This window comes from Carassius auratus, chromosome 42, assembly GCF_003368295.1.
Source record: "Carassius auratus strain Wakin chromosome 42, ASM336829v1, whole genome shotgun sequence".
In the NCBI taxonomy this organism is placed as follows: Eukaryota; Metazoa; Chordata; class Actinopteri; order Cypriniformes; family Cyprinidae; genus Carassius; species Carassius auratus.
In genome coordinates this window covers 16,388,247-16,410,861 of record NC_039284.1, presented here as the reverse complement: position 1 = coordinate 16,410,861, position 22,615 = coordinate 16,388,247, and the positions used below count along the sequence as shown (strand labels likewise).

The window sequence follows — 22,615 nt, the reverse complement described above, 5'->3', positions numbered from 1 at the left end:
TAAAACATACACCAATGACCTTTTTTTTTTTTTTACAACATCAAAAAAATAAATAAAATGGTTAAATATACAGTATGTGCCAAAATGGACAGATCACTTTATTTATCTATGGAGTAATCATTTAAACAACTCTAGTCTAAACCAAGCAACCTTTTTTCAGAAGCCTTTGTGTTCTCTATAAGGAACGGAACTAAGTTGTTTGTTATGTTTATGTTGACTCATATTTACTGTCACAACACATGAACCATAGTTTGCCTGACCTGGTTTCTCTTGTGGTTGATTACTCATCCTTTGTTTGGCATGTAGGCGATCCACTCTGTGGCTTGGCATCACGAGGGAAAACAGTTTGTGTGCAGTCACTCGGATGGCACACTTACCACATGGAATATACGCGCTCCTGCCAAGCCTGCCCAGATCATTACGCCACATGGTAAGCTTCTGCCCAAATAAACTCCCTTCCAAGTTCCTCAGGTTGAGCGCTTCAGGGAGCACAGAATAAATATCAAAAGACCGTAGAGTTGAAGTGTGCCATTTGAGTGAAAATAAAAATGATTGTTCCCAAACAGGTTTCTGAAAAAGATCAATGTTTTTATCGAGTCATTATAATTTTAGAAAATCAGCAAGCCTATAAATGATTTACTTATGGACCCTTTTCATAGACTGTGACACCACATTTCCACTGTTATTACCATTGTAAATCTAAAGTTTTGGGTATTTCCATTAAAAATAAATCAAAATATAATTTGTTTCATTTACCTTGGCATTAAATTACACAAAACTGGTTTGTGCTAACTAAATGTCAAATTTGACATCTTTCTCTTTTTTGACCAATGTAATTTAATTTCTTAAAAAAAAAAAAAAAAAAATCCCCATTTGTAAAGTCATAGAAATGCTATCATGTATTTTTGCTGTTAGTGCGAATGGGAGGGCAAACATTATATTTTGTGTAGTTGTTCACCACTAAAGAATTTTACCCAACTATGATGACAACTTCTGCTTCTGTAAACCCTGGAAATGTGGAAAGTGTCCCTAGACTTCATTGCACATTAAATGGGGAAGAAGAATGTGTTTTAACCTCCAAAATATTACAACTTCAGCTTAAATAATGCAGATTTTTTTTCCCCAATAAAAACATAATATACTTACGGCTGAAGCAAAGCAACACTTTTACAAATGCATCGTGATTCTTAATTAAAAACGCACACTCTGTCCACAGAAATGTATCATCAAGGTTCTAAAATGGTTTTGGGATCAAATTATGACTCCATGGTTTAGAATCAAACCATGAGATGCCTAAAGACTTCTACCCTCAATTTAATTTGGTTCCTATGATAAAAATATCCAGATGCTGGCGATAGAAAATGAAATAAAAATACATGAAGGCATATTTATATGCACATCTTGTTTAACATGCAATATTCTCTCCCAGGTAAACAACCTAAGGATGGAAAGAAGCCGGAGCCTTGCAAACCCATCCTGAAAGTGGAGTACAAAACTACCAGGGCAGGGTAAGGCTTCAGTGGAAGCTGAACTCAGGGTCGCATTCTTGAAGCAAACCGAGCAAGATGCATTACACACGTTGAATTGCAACAGATTGTCTGGCATAGGTGCACCAGTTTTATGGTATTAAGGAAATGACATGAAGTTTTTCAGAAGACTGACATAAAATATAAAGCTAATAACCCAATACATTTTCTCAGGGTTGCATCCAGGTAGCAAACAGAGCATGATGCATTGGTTTGAGACTTGTGCAACCTCGCATTGCGAGAGACTGTCTGGCATAGATGCTTCTGTTTTATGGGTTTTACAGGGATGACATGATATTTTTCACTAGACCTACATAGATACAGCTAATATGAAAATACATTTTGTATGGCTTCTAATCATTTTCTTCATTCCAGTCTTTCTGAATGGAGCACTAATTTGTTTCACTTCTGGCTTGGCTTCTCGTTGCATCATGGAAAAATGAGATGTGTTCATTTGTTTTGTTAAGGGACCCATTCATGATACTGTGTGGAGGTTTGTCATATGATACAGTGGGTAGACGAGCCTGTCTGACTGTGATGCATGGGAAAAGCACTGCAGTGCTGGAGATGGACTACCCCATAGTGGATTTCCTTACGCTGTGTGAAACCCCATATCCAAACGGTAAGTCACTGCCCCACCTATCGCTTGATTTTCTCCCTTAACGTTTGCTGTATTTTTAACAGTGCCTTTGAAACAACAGAGGCAAAATACAATCAAAGAAAACATAGCAGCATTGATTTACATCTTTTTCAAGTTAGGTTCAATATATAATTTTTTTGATTATTTATTTTGTATTATCATTTATATTATTTAATTTTTTGTTGTTGTTGTTAAAACTTTACAAATTAGAACTAGATTAAGCTCTTCATGTTGGGCTGGGAGATATAATGTAAAAAAAAAAGTTTTTTAATCTCATTTTCATCAAAATAATCACACACACATATAAGAGAAATGATAATTTATTATATTTACATTTTATAAACATTTATATTATTTATATATGCTTTTTTATGACATGTGTTTGTTATTTATATTTATTTATTTTATTTCTGTAGTTAAATCTTGACAAACTAAAACTAAACTGTGTGCTCTACGTTGGGCAATGTAATGAAGGGTAAAAGACTTTAGGTTTATTTTCTTTTAATGAACAGTAATCTTTAGACCAGAAAGTTGTTGCAAAGTAGATCACTTATGCAAAAACAAAAATAAAAATCTAGTTACGATAAGCATTTATCAAAAAAAAAACTATAAGTAAGAAAAATAAATGGTATTTTGTGAAAATGTCCCCTTTAAGTGTTTAAAATTACTCCTTCTGTAACCCCACAGATTTCCAGGAGCCTTATGCGGTTGTTGTCCTGCTGGAGAAGGATTTGGTTCTCATTGATCTTGCACAAATTGGGTGAGTAAATGCCAGATGTGAAACAGGCTGTCTTCGCTTGTTCATCTGTTTTATAAAAAGCTCTCTGTGCAGGTATCCGATCTTTGAGAATCCTTATCCTCTGTCCATCCACGAGTCTCCGGTGACCTGCTGCGAATATTTTGCGGACTGTCCAGCTGAAGTCATTCCTGCACTCTACTCAGTGGGCTCCCGACAGAAGAGACAAGGGTTCAGTAAGAAGGTAACGTTCTGCGCTCCGCTGTTTAAGAACATGGATGGTCTTAAAACGGCTGGTACAAATCTGTGTTTCTATGCAGGAATGGCCAATAAATGGAGGTAATTGGGGCCAGGGAACACTAAGTTTCTCAGAGATAATCATGACTGGGTAAGCAATCTCTTGCATGCATGCTCTCTTTGCTGTACTGAAGCCTTTTCACATTTAATATTTGGGTAATCGTTTTTTGGTATTAGAAGGAAAAATGTTTTTCGGTTTGGAGCCAGGGCTGATATGGTTTGCTTCTGTTTTGTTCTTGAAACAACAGGCATGCTGATGGATCGATCAAGTTTTGGGATGCCTCAGCATGTGAGTTTTTGTCTCAGAAAACATACTTTTATATTTAATATATCATAAGTACAGTCTACAGCGTTATTTTGTGTTGGAAAAATAGTAATAATCAGATAAATATGTTGGCCATTTTGAGTAAAGCTCTCTTTTAGCTGCATTTTGCAGATTTCAAATAAAAAAACATCGAGCAACAGCTATTGAAGATAATGAATGATCTTCTGTGTCTGTCAGTAATGCTGCAGGTTTTGTATAAGCTGAAAACAGCGAAGGTGTTTGAGAAGCCCCGCAGTAAAGAGGAGAAATCCAGCACTGAAATTGTGGATGAAGATCCGTTCGCCATCCAGATTCTGTCCTGGTGTCCAGAGAGCCGTGTGCTCTGTGTGGCTGGAGTATCGGCTCATGTCATAGTGTACAGGTTCAGCAAACAGGAAGTCACCACTGAAGTGGTTCAGGTCTGACCCATTTAAATTCAGGATGTATATATGTGTAGTTAAAGAATGAAAATGATATTAGTTTAAAATTGATACATTCTTTTAAGAGAGATTTCAGATGCTACCTGTCAGCATTTGTTTACTTTTTTTTTTTTTTTTCTTTCATAATAATTTCAAATGGTCCTGCTATATTACAAATGCTTTATTAAAGGGTTAGTTCACCCAAATATTAAATTTCATTAATGACTCGCCCTCATGTCATATTTTCTGGCAAACCCAATAACAAAGATAACACGTCAGCAGCGTCGTACTCCAGCAGCGTCACTGCAGTGTTGTGAACGCACTCACAACAGACCCGGAAGAGAAGACAATGCTGAATAAAGTCGTAATTTTTGGACCAAAATGTATTTTCTATGCTTCAACAAATTCTAACAGACCCTCTGATGTCACATGGACTACTTTGAATAATTATTAATGACATAATTTTAATATTTGGGTGAACTAACCCTTTAATATAATGGTGCAAAAAGCTGCATGGTGATAATGCAATTAGATTTTTTTTGTTTGTTTAAAGCCATTTTAGATGGAGTTTAGTATGCACACTGCAGGATATTTCATTAAACATGGTTTCCAACAGTTAGACTTCTATATGCTGCATCAACACAACTGAGTAAAGCTCTCACTTGTTTATGTTTATTCATGTTAAAAACCTTGTTTTTTAATGAGGCGTTGTCACACCGCAGGACTGAGTAAATGAACATGGAAGTAGCTCCATATAAATATTACAAATGTAATTAATTGCTGGTAAAACTCTTCTTTATACTTCAAAGCCTGTAAAAAATCTTCCTTTTGGGGCCCAGATTAGCAATATTATATAATATTAAGGCTCCCTGAGAGATTTCTCAATTAGAAATAAATGTTGTGAGTCACTTTACAAGAGAAATACATGTATAAAAATATCATGTTTAAATTTGATAACAGTGGAATGTTGATAACAGTATATATTTCCTTTAATGTCAGATATCCATTTTTTTTTTGTTTCTTTCCAGAATTTAAATAAATATATTATAAATGATAAAGTATTAAATGATTTGTATAGATAATTTTGTTCTTATGGAGAAAGTTTGTGTTGTTTTCTTTTCAGATAAATTATGAATATATATCTTTCTGTAAGCAGAGTAAAATGAATTGTCATGTCAACTGCCTGAATAATCTGCCTGACATGAATTTTGAGACTGGACTTTTTTTTTTTTTTTTTTGCTGCCTGTGAAGTTCATAGATATCTGTATCTCCATCTATGGGCATATGGATCTGAAAACATGCATGTGTTTGTATAGAGTTGATTTCAGTTGTCTTGTGTCTGCAGCTCCTGGAAGTGCGTATGCCTTGTGAGCCGAATGAAGTAGAGTCTCCTGAGTGCGGAGGCGAGCAGGCGTCAGCTGTGACCACCCCAGGAACCTCATCCAGCCCTCAGACCAGCCTTCCTCAGTCCCACCCCTCCACCAGCAGCAACAACTCATCTGACGGCCTGCGAGATAACGTGCCCTGTCTCAAGTACAGTCTGTTTTCAGATTCACTCACCTCTAATGAAAAAACAACAAAACTAAAACTTCAGACTTTGATCGCAATACATGTTGATGATATGGTCTAGAGGTCGATCGATTTATCGGTTTTACCGATTAATCGGCACCGATAGTTGTTTGCTGGAACAATCGGTTATCTGTAAAAATCCATGCTGATAGCTTTGCCACATTTCGTCCTTTGCTGGAGTGGCTGATAGTTTCCCGTGTTGGGTCTGTTGCTGGAGCAGCTGAGAAGGCTCTGTTTTCATTATACAGTGCGAGAGTGGCCTCTAGTGGCTGAAATCACTCACAGCACGTGCTGTTTTAGAAACGTGATGCTGCACGCTAAACCGAGACTAAACTTCAGACAGAAAATCCCGCCACGCCTCAGAACGTCATTCACATAGTTTTTTTTCGTTAAATTACATTATATTTGCCACGAATAGTTGTTAATGTACATAATGAATTGTATATTGAGCATTTCCATCAAAACGTTCATCTTTCTGTGGCTCTAATAAAGGTCATGTGCTTCATTTATAGAGCTTTAATATAGATCGCTCTTTCCGTTTGCTCCGTTTTTTAAACACTGAACTTCAAACTTCTCTTTGGCTCATTGTTCATTCTTGAAGTAAACTTGTGTCTGTTTGGGAAATAAATAAACTGTTTTAGACCGCTGCTAGAGTTGAATACGACGCGTCCGGAGTGTGTGTGACACAGGTGAGTTCTCCTAGACTCCGCGCTGTTCTTTTATTTTGATTAGATAATCATTAAGTGCTCAATAATAGAAGCAGTTAAAATGCAAGAGTAAACATTGTGCTGGTATAATTGTAGGGCTCTGTTTCCCGCGATGCAGGAAACGCGGACAGAGTCGCTGAATCCATTCATAAAACGGAATTCACAGTTTATCGCGTGTGATGCTCGCAGTGATTTCAGCGTCTGTCGTCTGACTAAATGAGGATGAAAACACATGAAGAACATCTCCAGAACTGCTCTGAGAGTCACTTCATGAGCATTTGTCCATTTGATTTGAGCAAAAGCATCATATCACATGCAAAGGTATTCATTTATTTTGCAACCCGTTAAAATAAAAGTCCGGTTATGAAGTCTATGAATGTACATAGCCTACTACTACTAAAATTAAACAAACCATATTTTTTAAGGGATGATCACACAATTTATTCAATTTTTTTATTTTAATAGTAAATCCCCTTTGTTAGGCTAAAAAAAAAGTTTGCTTAATTTTAAGTAATTACAATTTTTTAAAATTATCCGCTCAAATAATTAGACATGCTAAAACACAGAATTTGGTAACAATAAAAAAAATATGGTGAGAAAAAAAATTTAACATTTCATAAGGCCCTGGTCATGTAATTTTTGTTAAACTTTTATTAAATTGATTTGAAAATGCAGAAGTTTCATGATTTTTATTCAATTAGACTTACTTTATGATTAATAAACTTTAATTTTACTATTAAAAAGGAGTGGATTAAAATTATAATGGAAAAAACTGAATCCAGAAAATTTAAATAACAGAATTTGGAAATAATGAAATTTAGGAATTTAACAGATTTCATAGGGCCCTATTAGAGTGTGGTAATTTCAACTATTACTGTTGTTATTATTATTATTATTACTACTACTATTAGTATGGTTCAGTACTTTTTTCTTTTTTTTTGAGCACTATTTTATTTATTTATTTATTTTTATTTTTTCAGTATCCATTTTAAAAACTGGTCGGTTATCGGTTAATTAATCGGTATTGGCCAGTGTGGTGTACCTTGCTATCGGTATTTTGGCAAAATTCTATATCGGTCGACCTCTAAAATGGTCTTTTCCTGTGTAAGTCCACAGGTTTGGGCCATAAATTTAGCTATGTGGACCAGATTTTTGCTTAAATGTCTGTCTGTTTGACCACATGGTTTGGTCTGTGCTTATGATAGCATGTCGTTAATTGGGTCATATGTCTTATTTGACCAGGGTCAGGAGTTCTCCTCTCAAACAGTCTGCGGGGTACCAGGTGGAGCTGCTCATTCAGCTGGTGTGGGTCAGTGGGGAGCCGCCACAACAGATCACCAGCCTGGCCGTCAACTCTGCATATGGCCTGTAAGTCCACCAAACGACAGCACAAACTACTGCTGTTTTTACTGAGCAATTAAAACACTTCCTTTCCACAACAGCTGTTCATTATCTTTCAGACAGGTTCTATCTGTCATGATCCATCATATTAAAACCTAGCAGCCATGCTTGAATAATTGTTCTTCATCACAATAATTAAACATTTGAGCTACTCTAAAAGTGAAATGCACAAATGTTATTAGCCACAATATTCTTTTTTTTTATCTGATTACCATAAACTCATCTGTTCCTGAATTTGAAGTTGATTTTGAATTGACCACTGGAAGATATATTACACAGCAAAAACAGTTTTCAAAATTGTTAATAATAATAATGTTTTTTGAGCAGCAAATCAGCTTATTAGAATGATTTCTGAAGGATCATGTGACACTGAAGACTGGAGTAATGATGCTGAAAATTTAGCTTTGCATCACATTAATAAATTACAATTATTTTGAATTGTAATACTATTTTCAGAATATTACTGTTTTTACTTTATTTTTGATCAAATTAATGTAGCTTTGGTGAGCAGAAAAACATTTTAAACTTCTTTAATGATTCCAAATCTTAATTCAATAAATCTTAATGATTCCAAACTTTGACCGGTAGTGTGTATCTGTTTTACAGAGTTGCTTTTGGCAGTGGTGACGGACTTGCAGTGGTTGATTACCTTCAGAAAACTCTCATTGTGAACGTGAGCACCGCTGAGTTGTATGGCTCAACAGATCCTCACCACAGACAACCACACTCACCCCGCAAAACCAGACAGCCCTCGGCAGGTGAACAGACAGCATGGATGCTTCATCTTCTTACTAATAAACATAACCTCTGCATGTTTTCAGTCTGTGTTTCTGTCTGATAAAGTAAAGCACATGCTCATCATTAGCAGTGTCAGTCTCTGGACCGTGATGCTCCTGCATCCTCAAACTGCAGGTGGTCATCTCTTTCCGAGGAACCATCTGCAGTAATCTTAGAAAATCATCTGATCCATATGCTCAAAAAGGATGCTGGTGTTTGTTCTTTTCTGTCCCATGTCTTTGCTGGTTCTTTTTTGTTGTTCACTCATATGAGTTTCAGTCTTTGAAATACACAGATGCCAACAGGCTGAATTTAAGGCCATGTCACATTATTGTTAGTGATGCACTGATACAAAAAATCTGACCAATACCTATTTTTAGTGGTCTTTGAAAAGGCAGGTTATCATTTTAATTTCAATTTGAATGTACAGTAATCGATATTTGAAATACTAGTGTTTTGCATTGACATGCATTTATTGTCAATTATATTTTTTATTATTTTTTAGACCTTGCTCGATTATTGAAAATAATTAAGCACAACAAATGTCCTGAATTCAGTCTCTGGACTCTGTCAGTTCAAAGTCCTTCGAGCTGTTCATTTGATTTAGTGTCATTGTTTTGTCTCACCCTTTCAATATTCGTCTCTCTCTGTGGTTTCGTAAAGACACTCTGCATAAGAAGTCTTGCATGTCCGGCCTCTCTAACTTTTATTCTGAATCTGTGAAAAAGCTTCGTTCTTCTTACGTCAGTAAGTCACATGGCACTCATCAAAGGTCTTTTCCTTGTCTTTATAACTGTCTGCATTCTTCTTCTTCTCTTTGTTTAACACTATATTTTTGTGTTGATTTTAATTTTTTGTGTTAATTGATGTTCATTGTGTAAAACCAGTCTGGCTGTTCTGTTTAGACTTGTTTGTTTTCAACAGGTCTTTGTGATGGTAATGATGCGTCAGCAGCTCCAGAGGAGAAATGCAAATCACCAACTACAGGTAGAGATGTCCTCATTCTTTCTGCATTGTGAGATTTTACCGGTAAAAAAAAAAAGTATTAAGAGCATGGATTGATGGTTGTTTTCTTATGAGTTGATTGACAGTCCCTGAAAGGAACAGTTCACCCAAACATGAAACTTTTGTCATAATTGTCTCACTCTTGTGTTGTTCCAAACATGTATTCACATGTAAATCACCACCCACTTTCATTTTATACTGCCAAGCACCAAAAAAGGGAAATATAATATGCATCTGTATTCTGAATCTATACGTTATCTGAGGTTAACAGACCAGACCTCCAATCTCATTTGTGGTTACATTATGTCACAAGTGGTCACATGACATGTGAGAGCCACGGACATCAAACCATGTATATATTTAACCTAAAATGCAAAGCAACATGTTGTTGAGCCAAAAAAATGTCTAGCCACTTGTGCTTAACAAAGGAGAATAAAACAGTAATTAGAACAACATGAGGATGAGTTCATGATGACAACATGTTCATTTTGTGTGGAATGTGCCTTTTAACTTGCTATGTGTCATTTCTGCAGCACTAAACTGAACTAAAAGACCCATGTCGGCATGGTTTGAATAAACTGGTAGTCCTGCCAAACCAATGCAATTCCATTGGTGATGCAGAAAATACACACTGCAACTGATAGATAGACATATTAATAAACACTGCAATGCCAGAGCATTGGACGTGAAACTCTATTATAGTTAAAAATTCTATAGCACAGCAAAAAATTAAAACAATTCTGCAAGTGTCATCAGAATCCCTGTCAGGTGTGCTGACTTAAGTACATTTTATTGACAAGGAATTTGACTTTGATATGCAGATAGTTGCCAAAAGTTACATAAGACTCCATGGGCTGTATAACATTATTATGCAGACTGTGTTGTTGCTATAGGCTCCGGTTCACCATGCAATTCTGATGAAGACAGCAAACAAAAGTTCATTGACAAGGGTACAGTACATTTTAAACAAAAGTTTTTTGAACTTGGAAAGCTTTGTTTTTCTTTGATTGATTCTATTTAACACTTTTTCCAGTGAAGTCCAAAAGCAGGAGGATATCCAAGACTGTTGCCAATGACTTTGGTACTGTATAATGTTGGTATTATGGCAGTCTAGGTCTCTCCGTTTCTGTGCTAAATGGGCTCTTGTGCACTAACCAAATGAACTAACCAAACAAATTGAAATGGGTTCTAGTAGAGCTGAGTTGGAGCTTTCTGAGTCTGTTGCTTGGTGGTTGAGTGTGCCAATAAATGGTGGACTAGTAAAAACGTATTTGAGAGCTGTATTTATTAATTTGAAATTGAATGAATCATGAGTGCATGTCACTCAAAAAAGAAAAAAAATGTCTTTGTAATCTTTTTTTTTTTTTTTTTCTAAAATGGATTATAAAATTGGTTTATTCTTATTTCAAAATTGTATCTCCTGTAAGAATTATTTTTTCAAACTTTTTTTTTTAACAGGCTTTTACCCTGCTCTGGTGCGTTTTAAGGGTAAAAATACACAGGACGATGAAAATGATGTCAGACATTGAACACATTTTTTATTTGAATCATGTTTTCACACAGATCTCGACTGAACATCTGAAATCATAGAAAGGGTGATCACACACTTTTTGGAAAGAAGTTCGGCTCCTGGTGTTCTGACTCATCATCTTTGCTGGTTTCATTGCCACTAATCTCAATGCATTTTTCCAGGCATGATCGAGTTGCTTCTGATTGTAACATACTAGATGAACAAACATCTGCTGATGGGCTTATGGCTGCTCTTTGGCTTCATTCTAAATCATGATCCTCCAGCTGATAAAATCTGTCTCAACCTGCTTATTTCTTTCTTAAACTGGTCGATTAATACTTATTTAACTTCCTTAAGTAACCATGATTTCCCAGATGAATGGCTTTGATTTTGTGTTCAGAACAATGTTTTCTTTTTTCCAGCTAAGATATCCCGGAAAATTAACATGATTGCTGATCAGAAAGATGGTAAGAGTTTGTTCTCTCACTTTAGTTTCTAGGAGTAGCTGTGACTCTTTTGCAGGGGATGAATTTCTTCCAAGCTGACAGAAACTGGGCATTACTTGAATCAGTGTACATACAGTAGATAATCAGCAAAAAGACTGGTTCAGTTTGCATCTTATTCTGGTCTAGAACTGCACACAACAGTAAAGGTCAAAAAAATTGGCCAATTGTTTTTATGGTCCAGTTGAATAAATTTTAAATGATAGACACTGCGATAGTAAATGCAATGATTTTGCATGCAGCAAATAACTTGAAATCCTACATGCTTCCAGGATATCATGCATTAGCTTCTAGCTTCATGTGCTATAGACCTATAATGTACAGGTCTATAAAGATTCTAGACTGGCATGCAAGAATGGAAAAATGAACAGATGTATTAAGGTGCCACGTATGTACTCTACACTGTTGTGCACATAGAAAGGAGTTACAGCGTCACTGCTCACTCCCTGGTAAGAAACAGCAGAGTTCAGTGAAGGAAATGAAGAAGCAGCGCAGTGTCTTTTCGTGAGACCTCGTTCTGTGACCTCAGTGAGTGGCTTTATTTTAGGCTGACCTGGTCTGGTCTGGTCTGGTTCATACTAACTCTCACTGGAGCACGCCGTGTGGGCTTTGCCTGTTGTCTTGAATGATATCGTCCAGTGTTGGTTTTGGTGACACTGAAACATTCCCTCACTTTTTTTTTCTTCATAGTCTGATTTTAAACCGATTCAAGTTATATAATATTAGTGCAAAACAGAAGTGTTATACAAAACTAGAATACAGTAAAATACAGCCTACATAAACAGAATATATATACATAAACAAATTTTTTGCAATTATAACTCAAATGTGGTGATCAAACACTTATAATGATGTAACAAACATAGGCCTATGTAGTGGAAGCAGGGTATTTAACAATTTAACAATAAACTTTATTATTCAAAATGAGTCTGACTTCAATGTACTAAACAAGAAACTTCTCTTATTATAACTAACTTAACACAAATAGAACATAATAGAATATATATAAATTGAATTAATGGAAGCACAGCTTTTTCAAATGTAAAAATCGAAAATAAATAAATAATAATAACTACTATTTTTATTTTTTCCAACAAACTCGGTGTTGTGTATTTTCTGGTTATGCTATGAACATGCAGAACATTCATATTTAAATTATATTTTTGCTGTTTAATAATTTTAATAATTTTATTTATTCATCAAAAATATAACAAAATAACAAAAATAAATTCCAAATTCTACAGTAGATTCCTTCTTTTTTTGTTTAATGACTGTATTTCGTGATTCCATCCAGTTTTCTGCATAATGGAAATCATAGGTGACAACTAGGTGACAACATAATGTTAAATAATCATTCAACAGACTCAAGCCACCACCGTACTGTCATCTATTAGACTGCAGAAAGATACTAGCTCTAGAGATAGTAGATCAGCTTTAGTCTCCATAAGGTCACTGAATCTGCTGTTAACAATGACCCATCCATTCAGCATATAATGATGCAGGGATGATAGGGAAGTCGTGGCCTAGTGGTTAGAGAGTTTGACTACTAATCCTAGGGTTGTTGGTTTTAGTCTCGGGCCGGCAATCCCACGACTGAGGTGCACTTGAGCAAGGCACCGAACCCCCAACTGCTCCCCGGGCCCCGCAGCATAAATGGCTGCCCAATGCTCCGGGTGTGTGTGTGTGTGTGTGTGTGTTCACTGCAGTGTGCAGAGCATGAATTCTGAGTATGGGTCACCATACTTGGCTGTATGTCATGTCACTTTCACTTTCAAAACTAAGAATTATAATCATTGTAATGTGTCTAGTCTTAAAGGCTCTAGTCTTTATGCAGAAAATAGTTTAGTTTTTCTTTTGATTTTGGTGTGGAAAAAAAGTTTTTATCAGTTTTGGTTACATTCATCTTTGCATTGCTTTTCAGAATGTGCATTTATACCAAATTTATTGTTATAGGCTTGCTAGAAAGATATCTGAATGCATCTGGGTCTCCGAGAGTGAAAATAAAACAGCATAACAATGTTCTGTTGTTAGTGATTGCAAGTTTTGTTCTTATTGAATGGAAATGTGATGGTGATTTCATGGCAGCGTTTTGTGTGAAGCTGCTGTATGTCTCGCACATTACACACTGCATTGAAACATAAAGTTTATATTAATACTGTTTATTTACTAAGAATGTATCATCAGTATATTAACTGCTTAATGGCTGCTTTTGTCCTTTGATTTCAGGTGTCCTGAGGTGGCTCAGACTTGATTTAAAAAAAGCCATGCTAATTTTCCTCTTATTGTTGTGTTTTTGTCCCTGACTGGTCCTCAGACGCCAGGGACAACTCTTTCAGCCGCTCACGCAGCTCCAGTGTGACCAGCATCGACAGAGAGTCACGTGAGGTCATTTCCTCCTTCAATTTTTGTGACTGGCTGTCTAAGAAGAGTGAGAGTGTGGCCGTGCCCAGCCTGTGGGTTGGCACCTCATTGGGCAGCATGCTGGCCATCGCCCTAACTGTGCCCTCCACACCAGAGCAGAGGATGCTACAGCCTGTGGGCGTCTCTTTCTGTGGTAAGACTTGCTTTGAATCTGTAAAGCAAAATTAGCTTATGACTTCCAAGTTTTGGGATATTACATAAACACAATGGAAATGCTAAGACATGTAAAATCTTAAAATGTGCATTAAAACATATGTGCTTAATGGAAGCAGACTATTTTTTCCAGATAAGGAGGCACATAAACTACGATGGAAACACATTCTGCAAATAGTCTTAGATGTACAAAAAAACTCAGTAGATCATGTGATTAGATAACTGGTCTAAAGGTGCGATCACACTGTTGTCAATAGTTTAGCGATGCATGAAGCACAATTCAGACAGAAGTCACGTTAAAACTAAACTCAGTGAGTCAGAATTTGTGTGATCAACTGAAACTTACCAAAATCTGCATGAGGAAATGTTCATCCCCGTACTAAACTTAGTCACATGGATTCTTGTTCCTCTTTCCCAGGAAGTGATGAATTTATTCTTTTAAACACATGAGATGGAAGTGGTGCTTTATTCACCAATGTTTTATGCAGTATTTACATTTTTTGCACAAGTTACATTTGCATCGAGCTTTAAATCAATTTCAGAACCTTGGATGAAAAAAAGAGACCTGCATGCATTCAGTATATTCATGTAAAGCAGTTAATACAATTGAGCAAATCTCACTGAATGTAACTATTATCACCCAGCTCTTTATATAAATTGCATATATAAGTATATTAAACTTTATTTGCATATATATAATACATAAAACTGTTATGAAGCAATTCTTGGGTATGTGATTGTTTAAATAGTCGAAAAATGTAACCGCATTATCGCTCAGTGATATAAAGTTGGATATAGAAGTATGTCCAAATTTATCTGCATACATATAGTATATTTGCAATACATTATATAGCAAATCTCAATAGTTTAATTGCTTGTGTCATTGCAAAATGGTGGTTACTGACTAATATGCTAAATGTTATCATAAGGCATGAAAATTAAACTTAGCATCATGATTTTAAAGCTGCTTTGAAACTATGTGCATATTAAACTTGACTTTCTGTCATCACAGGTCCAGTAGTGCGCTTGAAGGGAGGCATTTTGCGCATGGCCCAGCTGGATGCCAGTGGGACACTTCTGCCCCATGTTTATGAGTCTTGGTATGAGCCCAACGCTCCTGAGGAGGAGAGAGAACAGCCACGGAGACGCCGGCCCACCTCACCTTCTTCATCTCAGGAGAACCCGGACTGTCAGTATGCCGTGGTCTGCTCAGAGAAACAGGCTAAGGTGCTGGCGCTGCCCTCCCAAAACTGTGTCTATGAACACAACATCACAGAGTCCTCCTTCGTACTTCGAGCCGACGTGGTGACATTGACCTCAGGGGTCGGCATCGCCTGTTTCTGTGCCAATGGCCACATTATGACCCTCAGGTAACATGATTAATCTGATATTCAAAGCCATTGAATATTTTGTTGTTTTTTTTACCCTTAAGTTTATAAACCATCTGTTTTCAGTTTACCCAGTCTGCGTCCACTGCTAGATGTAAACTACCTTCCCCTGACGGACATGAGGATAGCCAGGACCTTCTGTTTCTCAAACCAAGGCCAAGCCCTGTACCTCACATCACCCACTGAGATCCAAAGAATCACCTATATCCAGGAAACCTGTGATAACCTGCAGGTCACATTGTACTTGATCATACCTGCAAACTTGTTGCAGTTTGACAAAATCTGACATTTTGATATATTTTGACATTTATTCTAAAGTGCTCATTTTTGCAGGAGATGCTTGGAGAGCTGTTTACTCCGGTGGAGACACCAGAGGCTCCGAACCGAGGCTTCTTCAAGGGCTTATTTGGAGGCGGGGCTCAGTCTTTAGACAGAGAGGACCTGTGTAATTGCTAATGTTTTTATTAAATGGCTTAAATTGTAGAAGTGATCAGAAATTATGTCTGATTGTTTAGCCTTTTTGTTTATCTGACATCTGTACAGTTTTCAGTCAGTCAAACATATCAAAAGTTAAATATAAAAACATTTCAGTGTAAAGTACACTTAAGAGAGAAGAACATATCTAAAGAATCTTTTTTCAATATATAGAACATTTTGTGGAATGGAACGTTTCCTTGGATGTTAATGTTTCTTGATGACAATAAGGAACTTTTATTTTTAAGCGTGGTATACAGAAAAGCAGTTTAAGAAATATCACAAAAAAATTTAGTTATGTCAATTTTGTGAAATCTTAATATTTTACATAAAGAAAATTAAAAATAAATTTTAGGAAGATTTTTTTTTTTTTTTTTTTACATTAATTTCATTCCAAATTCTCATTAATAAATTCAGTTTATTTTATTCTCATGTAATTTGCATTAATTGATATCTGCTTTCAGCAGCATTATTAAAAACAAAACAAAAAAACAATAATAATAATTTGACATACAAGTATGTTAAAGGATGCACCATATAGACTACCCATCCCTCATTAAAAAGTGAAACAGCCAGGCAAACAATATATGAGATATAAAAGAAGAGAATGACAGTTACCTCAGTGGTTATCAGAAATAAAAAGTAGACAAGCTCTCAGTTTCTGCTGTGATGATGCAAGGGATGAAAAATGCTTGAAAAATGTATACTGGCATGGAGTTATATCCCTCATGTTTGTTTTCACCTACAGTCGGAGAGGTGTCTGCTGGTAAAGCTTCACGCAGCCTGGCGCAGCACATCCCGGGTCCAGGTGGTATGGAGGGCATGAAGGGGGCTGCGTCTGGTGTGGTGGGAGAACTGGCACGGGCGAGGATAGCTCTGGACGAGAGAGGACAGAAACTAGGCGAGCTGGAGGAGAGGACAGCAGCCATGATGGCCAGCGGAGAATCCTTCTCTAAACACGCGCATGATGTGAGACCATATCTTGCAAATCACTACGACTGCTGCTTTTTAATAGTTTTTAAAACTTTAAAACTGCCTACCCCTTCCCCTTGTCTCTTGAAACAGAGTGTCAAGGGGTAAGGGAGAAAATATTCCCCCACGGATTGGGACACCACTACTATGCCTTCACACGTCATCATTCGTCGTCTAGCTCTTACAATACACACATATACTGGTGTGCTGGTGTGCATTAGAGCCTTTAATTATTGTTCTGTATTACTGACACACACACACATCTGAAATCGCGCAGCTCACACATCCAGGAGAAAATAAACTTGTCAACGCTGCCCCACGACTAAATACATTATATTTTCCAGCGACGAGGGGATACAATCGCTGTTTTTAAGTAAACGTACTCTAAAAAGATGAAAGCACAGACGCGCATACACGCAACTTTCATTTCTCTCTCTCTCTCTCTCTATCTCTCTCTCGAATAGGCAATATTTAATTACATTTAATTATCCCAAAAAAGCTTACATTTCTGTGTCTTTTTGTTCGCTGTAGCAGCCATGTTGCAAAGATAATTCATACCCATTCGTTTGAAATGTGGTCCCGAAAAATCTTCATTTGAAGGGCTATCTGGCCCTTCCCCTTACCCCTCCCCCTCTAAATATTTGGTTAAGAATCAGGACTTTTTATTGGTGTTGATGTACAAAAAATTGCTGTCTAGGTAGGAAGCTCTTTAGGTTTTGAGATGCAGCCGTTTGCAGCTCTTTGTCAAATAATGATATTTGTATTTTGTAATTTTTCATTGAAAGTAATCCATCTTTCTTCTCCAGATAATGCTGAAATACAAGGACAAGAAATGGTACCAGCTCTGAGGTCAGCGCACCTTCCTATGAAGACAGCAGATCCATCATCTCTCCTCCGTCTCCTTTCTCTTCCTGTATCTTTCTCTTTCTGTGATGTCCAGATACCGCACAACACCACGAGGCATTACCTCGAGCTGCGGAGAGACAGAGGAGACAGGAGGGGAAGGAACAGGACAGGTGAAACACATCAGGATGGGGTTTCCTTCCCTTCTTGGTGGTAGTTGAGTTTCCTCTCCTGATCTTGTCTTGGGAGAGGAGGCCCTTCACCGGTGCTGCCCCGTCTTATACCTTCATCTGCCACGTTGTCATTTTCACTGCCATTCTGTCTGCAAAGAAACCAGAGAAAGGACATTTTGGGAAATGAATGAAATGGGTCAGAAGGACATAGAGCTGACAAAAGAAAGTCTAACGTGCAGCATTGCCAAGCTTAATGCTTTTGATAATCTGTCACTAGAGCAAGAAAAGATTGCATGTCTAGTGATATAATTTAGTAAATTAGTGCTTTTATTTGTAGGGATGAATCTCATCTAAGTAATATTTCACCCCCAAATCAATATTTTGCAAAAAGAAATCTTATTTTTTAGGAGGCAGGTGTGTTCTTTAAGCAAAAATATCACATACTTTTTTTTAGGTTGAAGCATAACTAGATGTCATGAGATTCACTCAGTAATCATGTTAGCTATGGAAAAGGCCAGATTGTCTTACATAAGGTGTAATGAAGTACCATTTAGTTTCACCTCTAAAGGGCTGGTAGTTGCTGTATTTACCACATATCATGTGATTATTTTGCCATATAAAAAAATTGGAGACAGGTCTGGGTTGTGAAGCTGATCTGATCATGCATAATTTTGTTGTTTCGTCTAAAGGACGTATTAGTTTACACAGATCAGGTCTCAAAAGAGCTTTTACGGAGGATCTCTGACTTTGACGTACTCTATACGCTGTTTCGATACTGGAGAAAGATGTTCCTTTTAAATAAATAAATATATATAATATTTGTGTTGGTGAATCTCACAAAAAAAAATGTCTAGCTCATATTTAACACCAATATCAAAATCATTTATTTAAATTGAAATAGTACAAATACCACCATGATATATGAGTATTTATCGATTTAAACGCACACACATTAACTTTTTGGTAAATTTAAGAAATAATGATCCCTTTTTTTGTTGCATTACATAATAAAAATGTGCCTAATTAATTACAGTGCAAAAAATTGCTTTCAGTTTCTGTAAACAAATTAGCTCTTCTAATTTGTCAGATTTTGGGGGTGAAATATGACCCAGACATGCATTTAAAAGGTTTCACCCGGGTGCATATATGCGGAGTTGTGCTGGTTATCTACAAACAGAGATCTGAAGGGTATAAATTATCTTTGGCTATTTTGGTCAGGTTATTATAATGGAGCACCAGTAAGCGTTGGGAAGTGTGAGGCATGATCTTGATTATGTGCCTTGTGATGATTGACATGTCTCCGGATACGAGGGACACCGGTGGAATGTGCCGAGAGTACTGATACTTCATATGCAAAACAGGTTTCTCCTCCTTATTTCCCATAATGCAACTGCTCCTGGACAAGAACATCTTGAGGCTTATTCGAGACTCGGTGCAGCACCAGGTGACTTCCTCATCTGTATTTTCTAAGAAGCCTTTTCGGATGGAGTAATGCATGAGTTTGTCATCCTCACAGAGAGGTGATTATATCTGTTTGTGTGTTTGTTGCTGCAGTGGAGGCCACCACTAAATGTTCAATGCAGCTCCATGCTCTCAATCAGCAGCCCTCAGATTTGTCATCCAGAGGGCGTTACCTTCTGCCTTCGCTTTAGGACCCATGAATATATGCTAACCTCGACTCTTGTGTGTATACATGTGTTCGTGAACATACATGTATGCGAGAATATGTGTATGCTCACGTTTATATAAACTAAAGATACAATATATTTGAAAGCTTATGTTGAGATGTTTTCTTTAAGTGTGTTTTCTTATTTATGAGGTTCAAGAAATTGCTGCTATTTGTGTTTAAAATTAGGAGCATCTGTCAAATATGTTGACGCTTGTTATTTTTCTATCAGACGTATGAAAGAATCAGTTCTCCCAGAAATGAAGATTTGCTGAAAGCGTACTCCTCCTCAGGCCATCCAAGATGTAGATGAGTTTGTTTCATCATGGGGGGACAGATTTGGAGAAATGTAGCATTGCATCACCAATGTATCTCTGCAGTGAATGGGTGCCGTCAGAAAGAGTGTCCAAACTTCTGATAAAAACATCACAATAATCCACATCACTCAAGTCCATCAGTTAATGTTTTTCTGAAGCAAAAAGCTGCATGTTTGTAAGAAACAAATGCATCTTTAAAGCGTTTAAACCATCCCATACTCCATAATAACGTTTCCTTCAGTTAAAAAGTTCATCCCCTGTTGTTCTCTCGCTTCAAATTCCACTGATATATTTGTCTACAACTGTTCTGAACTTTCACTTGTAAATGGTGCTTGATCTGTGCATATTTCTCTCCTGATTCAGAAAAGACTATGTATTTATTTTTTATTTTTACTGGAAAAGGGAAATTACAGACTCGTACTTTAGCCAGAAGAATGGATTTGTTTCTTACAAACATAGTTTTTCGCTTCACAAGATACTAACTGATGGAGTGGATTATTGTGCCGTTTTTATCAGCTGTTTTGACTCTCATTCTGACGGCACCCATTCACTACAGAAAATCCTTTGGTGAGCAAGTGATGGAATTTCTCCAAAAATATGTTTCCATGTAGAAACAAAGTCCTGAACAAGGCCTGAAGATGTGTACTTTTTCTCATTTTTCTTTTCTCATTTATGGGTGAACTATTCCATGAAGGCTTTTCTGTTGTTGTTTTGATGTTGTTGTTGTTCTTCAAATTGCTGCCAAATGATGTAAATATTAATATTGAAGACAAACTTGAGAGTGTGGATGCAGTCAGAGTTTCTGAATATAGTGGCCATGATCTGACTAGACTCCAAAGAGTTGCTTTGCTGTGAAAGTTGATCTCACAATTTAAAACATAAGTGTCATGGCATCTCCACATATATAAAGATAGAAATATAGCAAACTACTCCTTCTATTGCCATTGTGTTTGTGTAAATACCTACCAAAATTGCAATTTTCAATGTTTTACCAACTGAAAATCTAATCCAGCTTCTCTGCTTCATATATATATATATATATATATTTTTTTCTTTCTATGAGCAGTTGTGTGGTTTTGCATTATATGCTTTATATTATAACGACAAGTCATTTTATTATCAATATTTTTGTATTTGGCATTGTTCTTTATTTTGGATATTGTGTTTGTTTAAAAAGGACCAAAATTAGACAGATGTTAGTGTAAATGTGGCCCACGCTCTCAGATTTGTCCTCATTGACAGTTTAATGATATTCTAATATATTTATACATCTGAAATATATATATATAATTTACCTTTAATTTACAAATACAAAAGGATGCATTTTGAGATAAATGTGTTGTGTGTATATATTCTCATGAAACCTTTTCTTGTGTGCTATCTGTTTGGTCGTCTGTCGTAGAGGGAAAGTGGAGAGTCTCTGAAATCACTGGCCATCTCTGTGTCATGTTCGTCCTCGGATTTCTCTTGCACAAAAGGCAGCATGATATTGTGTTTACAAACTTGAAACATCCATCTACATTATATTTTGGCTCTTTTTCTTTAGTCCTGCTAGTCAGATGTGTGTAAAGGAACAAATCACAAGTATTTACTCTCTGTATTATTGATTATTTTTCTTTCTTTCTCATAGTATACTCACAGAATTGTTATTTGAGTTTCCCTGAACATCATAGCTGTACTCAGTTAAAAAAAAAAAAAAAAAACTCTTCTGCAAAGGGTTGGTTTTTGGGATGACTCTACATGGGGTTGCAGGCTTTCTCATCACAACCGAGATACTGTACAGTTTTATTATTCAGACTCACATGAATAATTGTCTTTATCTGCTGCCACCCAACAGTTTAGATAACATGTTTATAGACATAACTGTGCAATGGAAAATAAATGTAACGGAAAGATTTCTTTACAGTCGTTTTAATTCCAACCTTGTCCAGCCTTGGTTTTTTTTTTTTTTTTTTTTTTTTTTTTTTTTTGCATACTTTGGCCACTAGATGTCACGGTTTTACAACTTGAGATGTCAGTTTGATAGAAATAATAACCTTGGTTGATTTCACATCTGTTTTGCCATTTAAAATAAATATAAAATATAGAAAACAGAAGCATATATATATATATATATATATATATATATATATATATATATTATAAACATTTATGAATGTATATGTTCCTAAAATATAAATAGAAGCCTAATCAAAGCAAAGAGGTGTCAGAATTGCATTAAAGGTTTTGTATAGCAATAAATCACTGATTTTTAAAATTTGATTAGTTTTATAATTTTATTACGAGAAAGAATCATTATATAATATGTAGGCCTATATGTTATATATGCAGTGTTTCCAGTTCTTATTTTACCTTTTAGATAGACATATAATATAAACAGATATATGAAATAAGATATATGAAATAAATGTATAATCTGAATAGAAACCAGAAACATTTCATGTATATATCACCTGTACGCTTTGATTAGGTGTCCTTAAAAAAAAAGCTTAATAAATAATATATATATATATGAGATGCCTAATCAAAGCAAATAAAGTGTCAGAATTTATTTAAAGCTAACATTAAATATCAATAAATCATTGATTGAATAATTATGTAATAACAATTATGCCTAATCTCTCTACAAAATTGTTACCATAACCCTTATTTTTATTTATCCGAGTACAAATTTACTATTTATAGACAAGGTAATTTTTAAACAATACAATTTGTGTGTAAATTGCAGCTGAAACTGAAAAAAAAAAAATAGTAATAATTGTGACTGTGTACTTTCATATTAGGTTGATTGATAATGCCTCACAAACAAAAAAA

General features: G+C 36.0%; 1 protein-coding gene across 5 annotated transcripts in view; it reads left to right on the top strand.

The window, feature by feature from the left end:
- Positions 1-21,700, top strand: part of stxbp5b (syntaxin binding protein 5b (tomosyn)) — a 38,482-nt gene extending 16,782 nt beyond the window's left edge. Inside the window, exons 8-29 of one of the 5 annotated variants that reach the window (XM_026230102.1) lie at positions 307-430; positions 1,430-1,508; positions 1,994-2,148; positions 2,854-2,926; positions 2,999-3,146; positions 3,223-3,290; positions 3,448-3,488; positions 3,702-3,922; positions 5,268-5,455; positions 7,441-7,566; positions 8,206-8,357; positions 9,040-9,123; positions 9,301-9,363; positions 10,275-10,331; positions 10,415-10,462; positions 11,314-11,358; positions 13,709-13,948; positions 14,981-15,338; positions 15,423-15,588; positions 15,690-15,801; positions 16,579-16,799; positions 17,609-21,700. In XM_026230102.1, coding sequence (XP_026085887.1) covers positions 307-430; positions 1,430-1,508; positions 1,994-2,148; positions 2,854-2,926; positions 2,999-3,146; positions 3,223-3,290; positions 3,448-3,488; positions 3,702-3,922; positions 5,268-5,455; positions 7,441-7,566; positions 8,206-8,357; positions 9,040-9,123; positions 9,301-9,363; positions 10,275-10,331; positions 10,415-10,462; positions 11,314-11,358; positions 13,709-13,948; positions 14,981-15,338; positions 15,423-15,588; positions 15,690-15,801; positions 16,579-16,799; positions 17,609-17,650 — 2,811 coding nt within the window. In that variant the 3' untranslated portion in view covers positions 17,651-21,700. The remainder of the gene's footprint in view (positions 1-306; positions 431-1,429; positions 1,509-1,993; positions 2,149-2,853; positions 2,927-2,998; positions 3,147-3,222; positions 3,291-3,447; positions 3,489-3,701; positions 3,923-5,267; positions 5,456-7,440; positions 7,567-8,205; positions 8,358-9,039; positions 9,124-9,300; positions 9,364-10,274; positions 10,332-10,414; positions 10,463-11,313; positions 11,359-13,708; positions 13,949-14,980; positions 15,339-15,422; positions 15,589-15,689; positions 15,802-16,578; positions 16,800-17,608) is intronic. The other 4 variants (XM_026230098.1, XM_026230099.1, XM_026230100.1 and 1 more) reach the window with 4 other exon arrangements.
- The last annotated feature ends 915 nt before the right edge of the window (positions 21,701-22,615 follow it).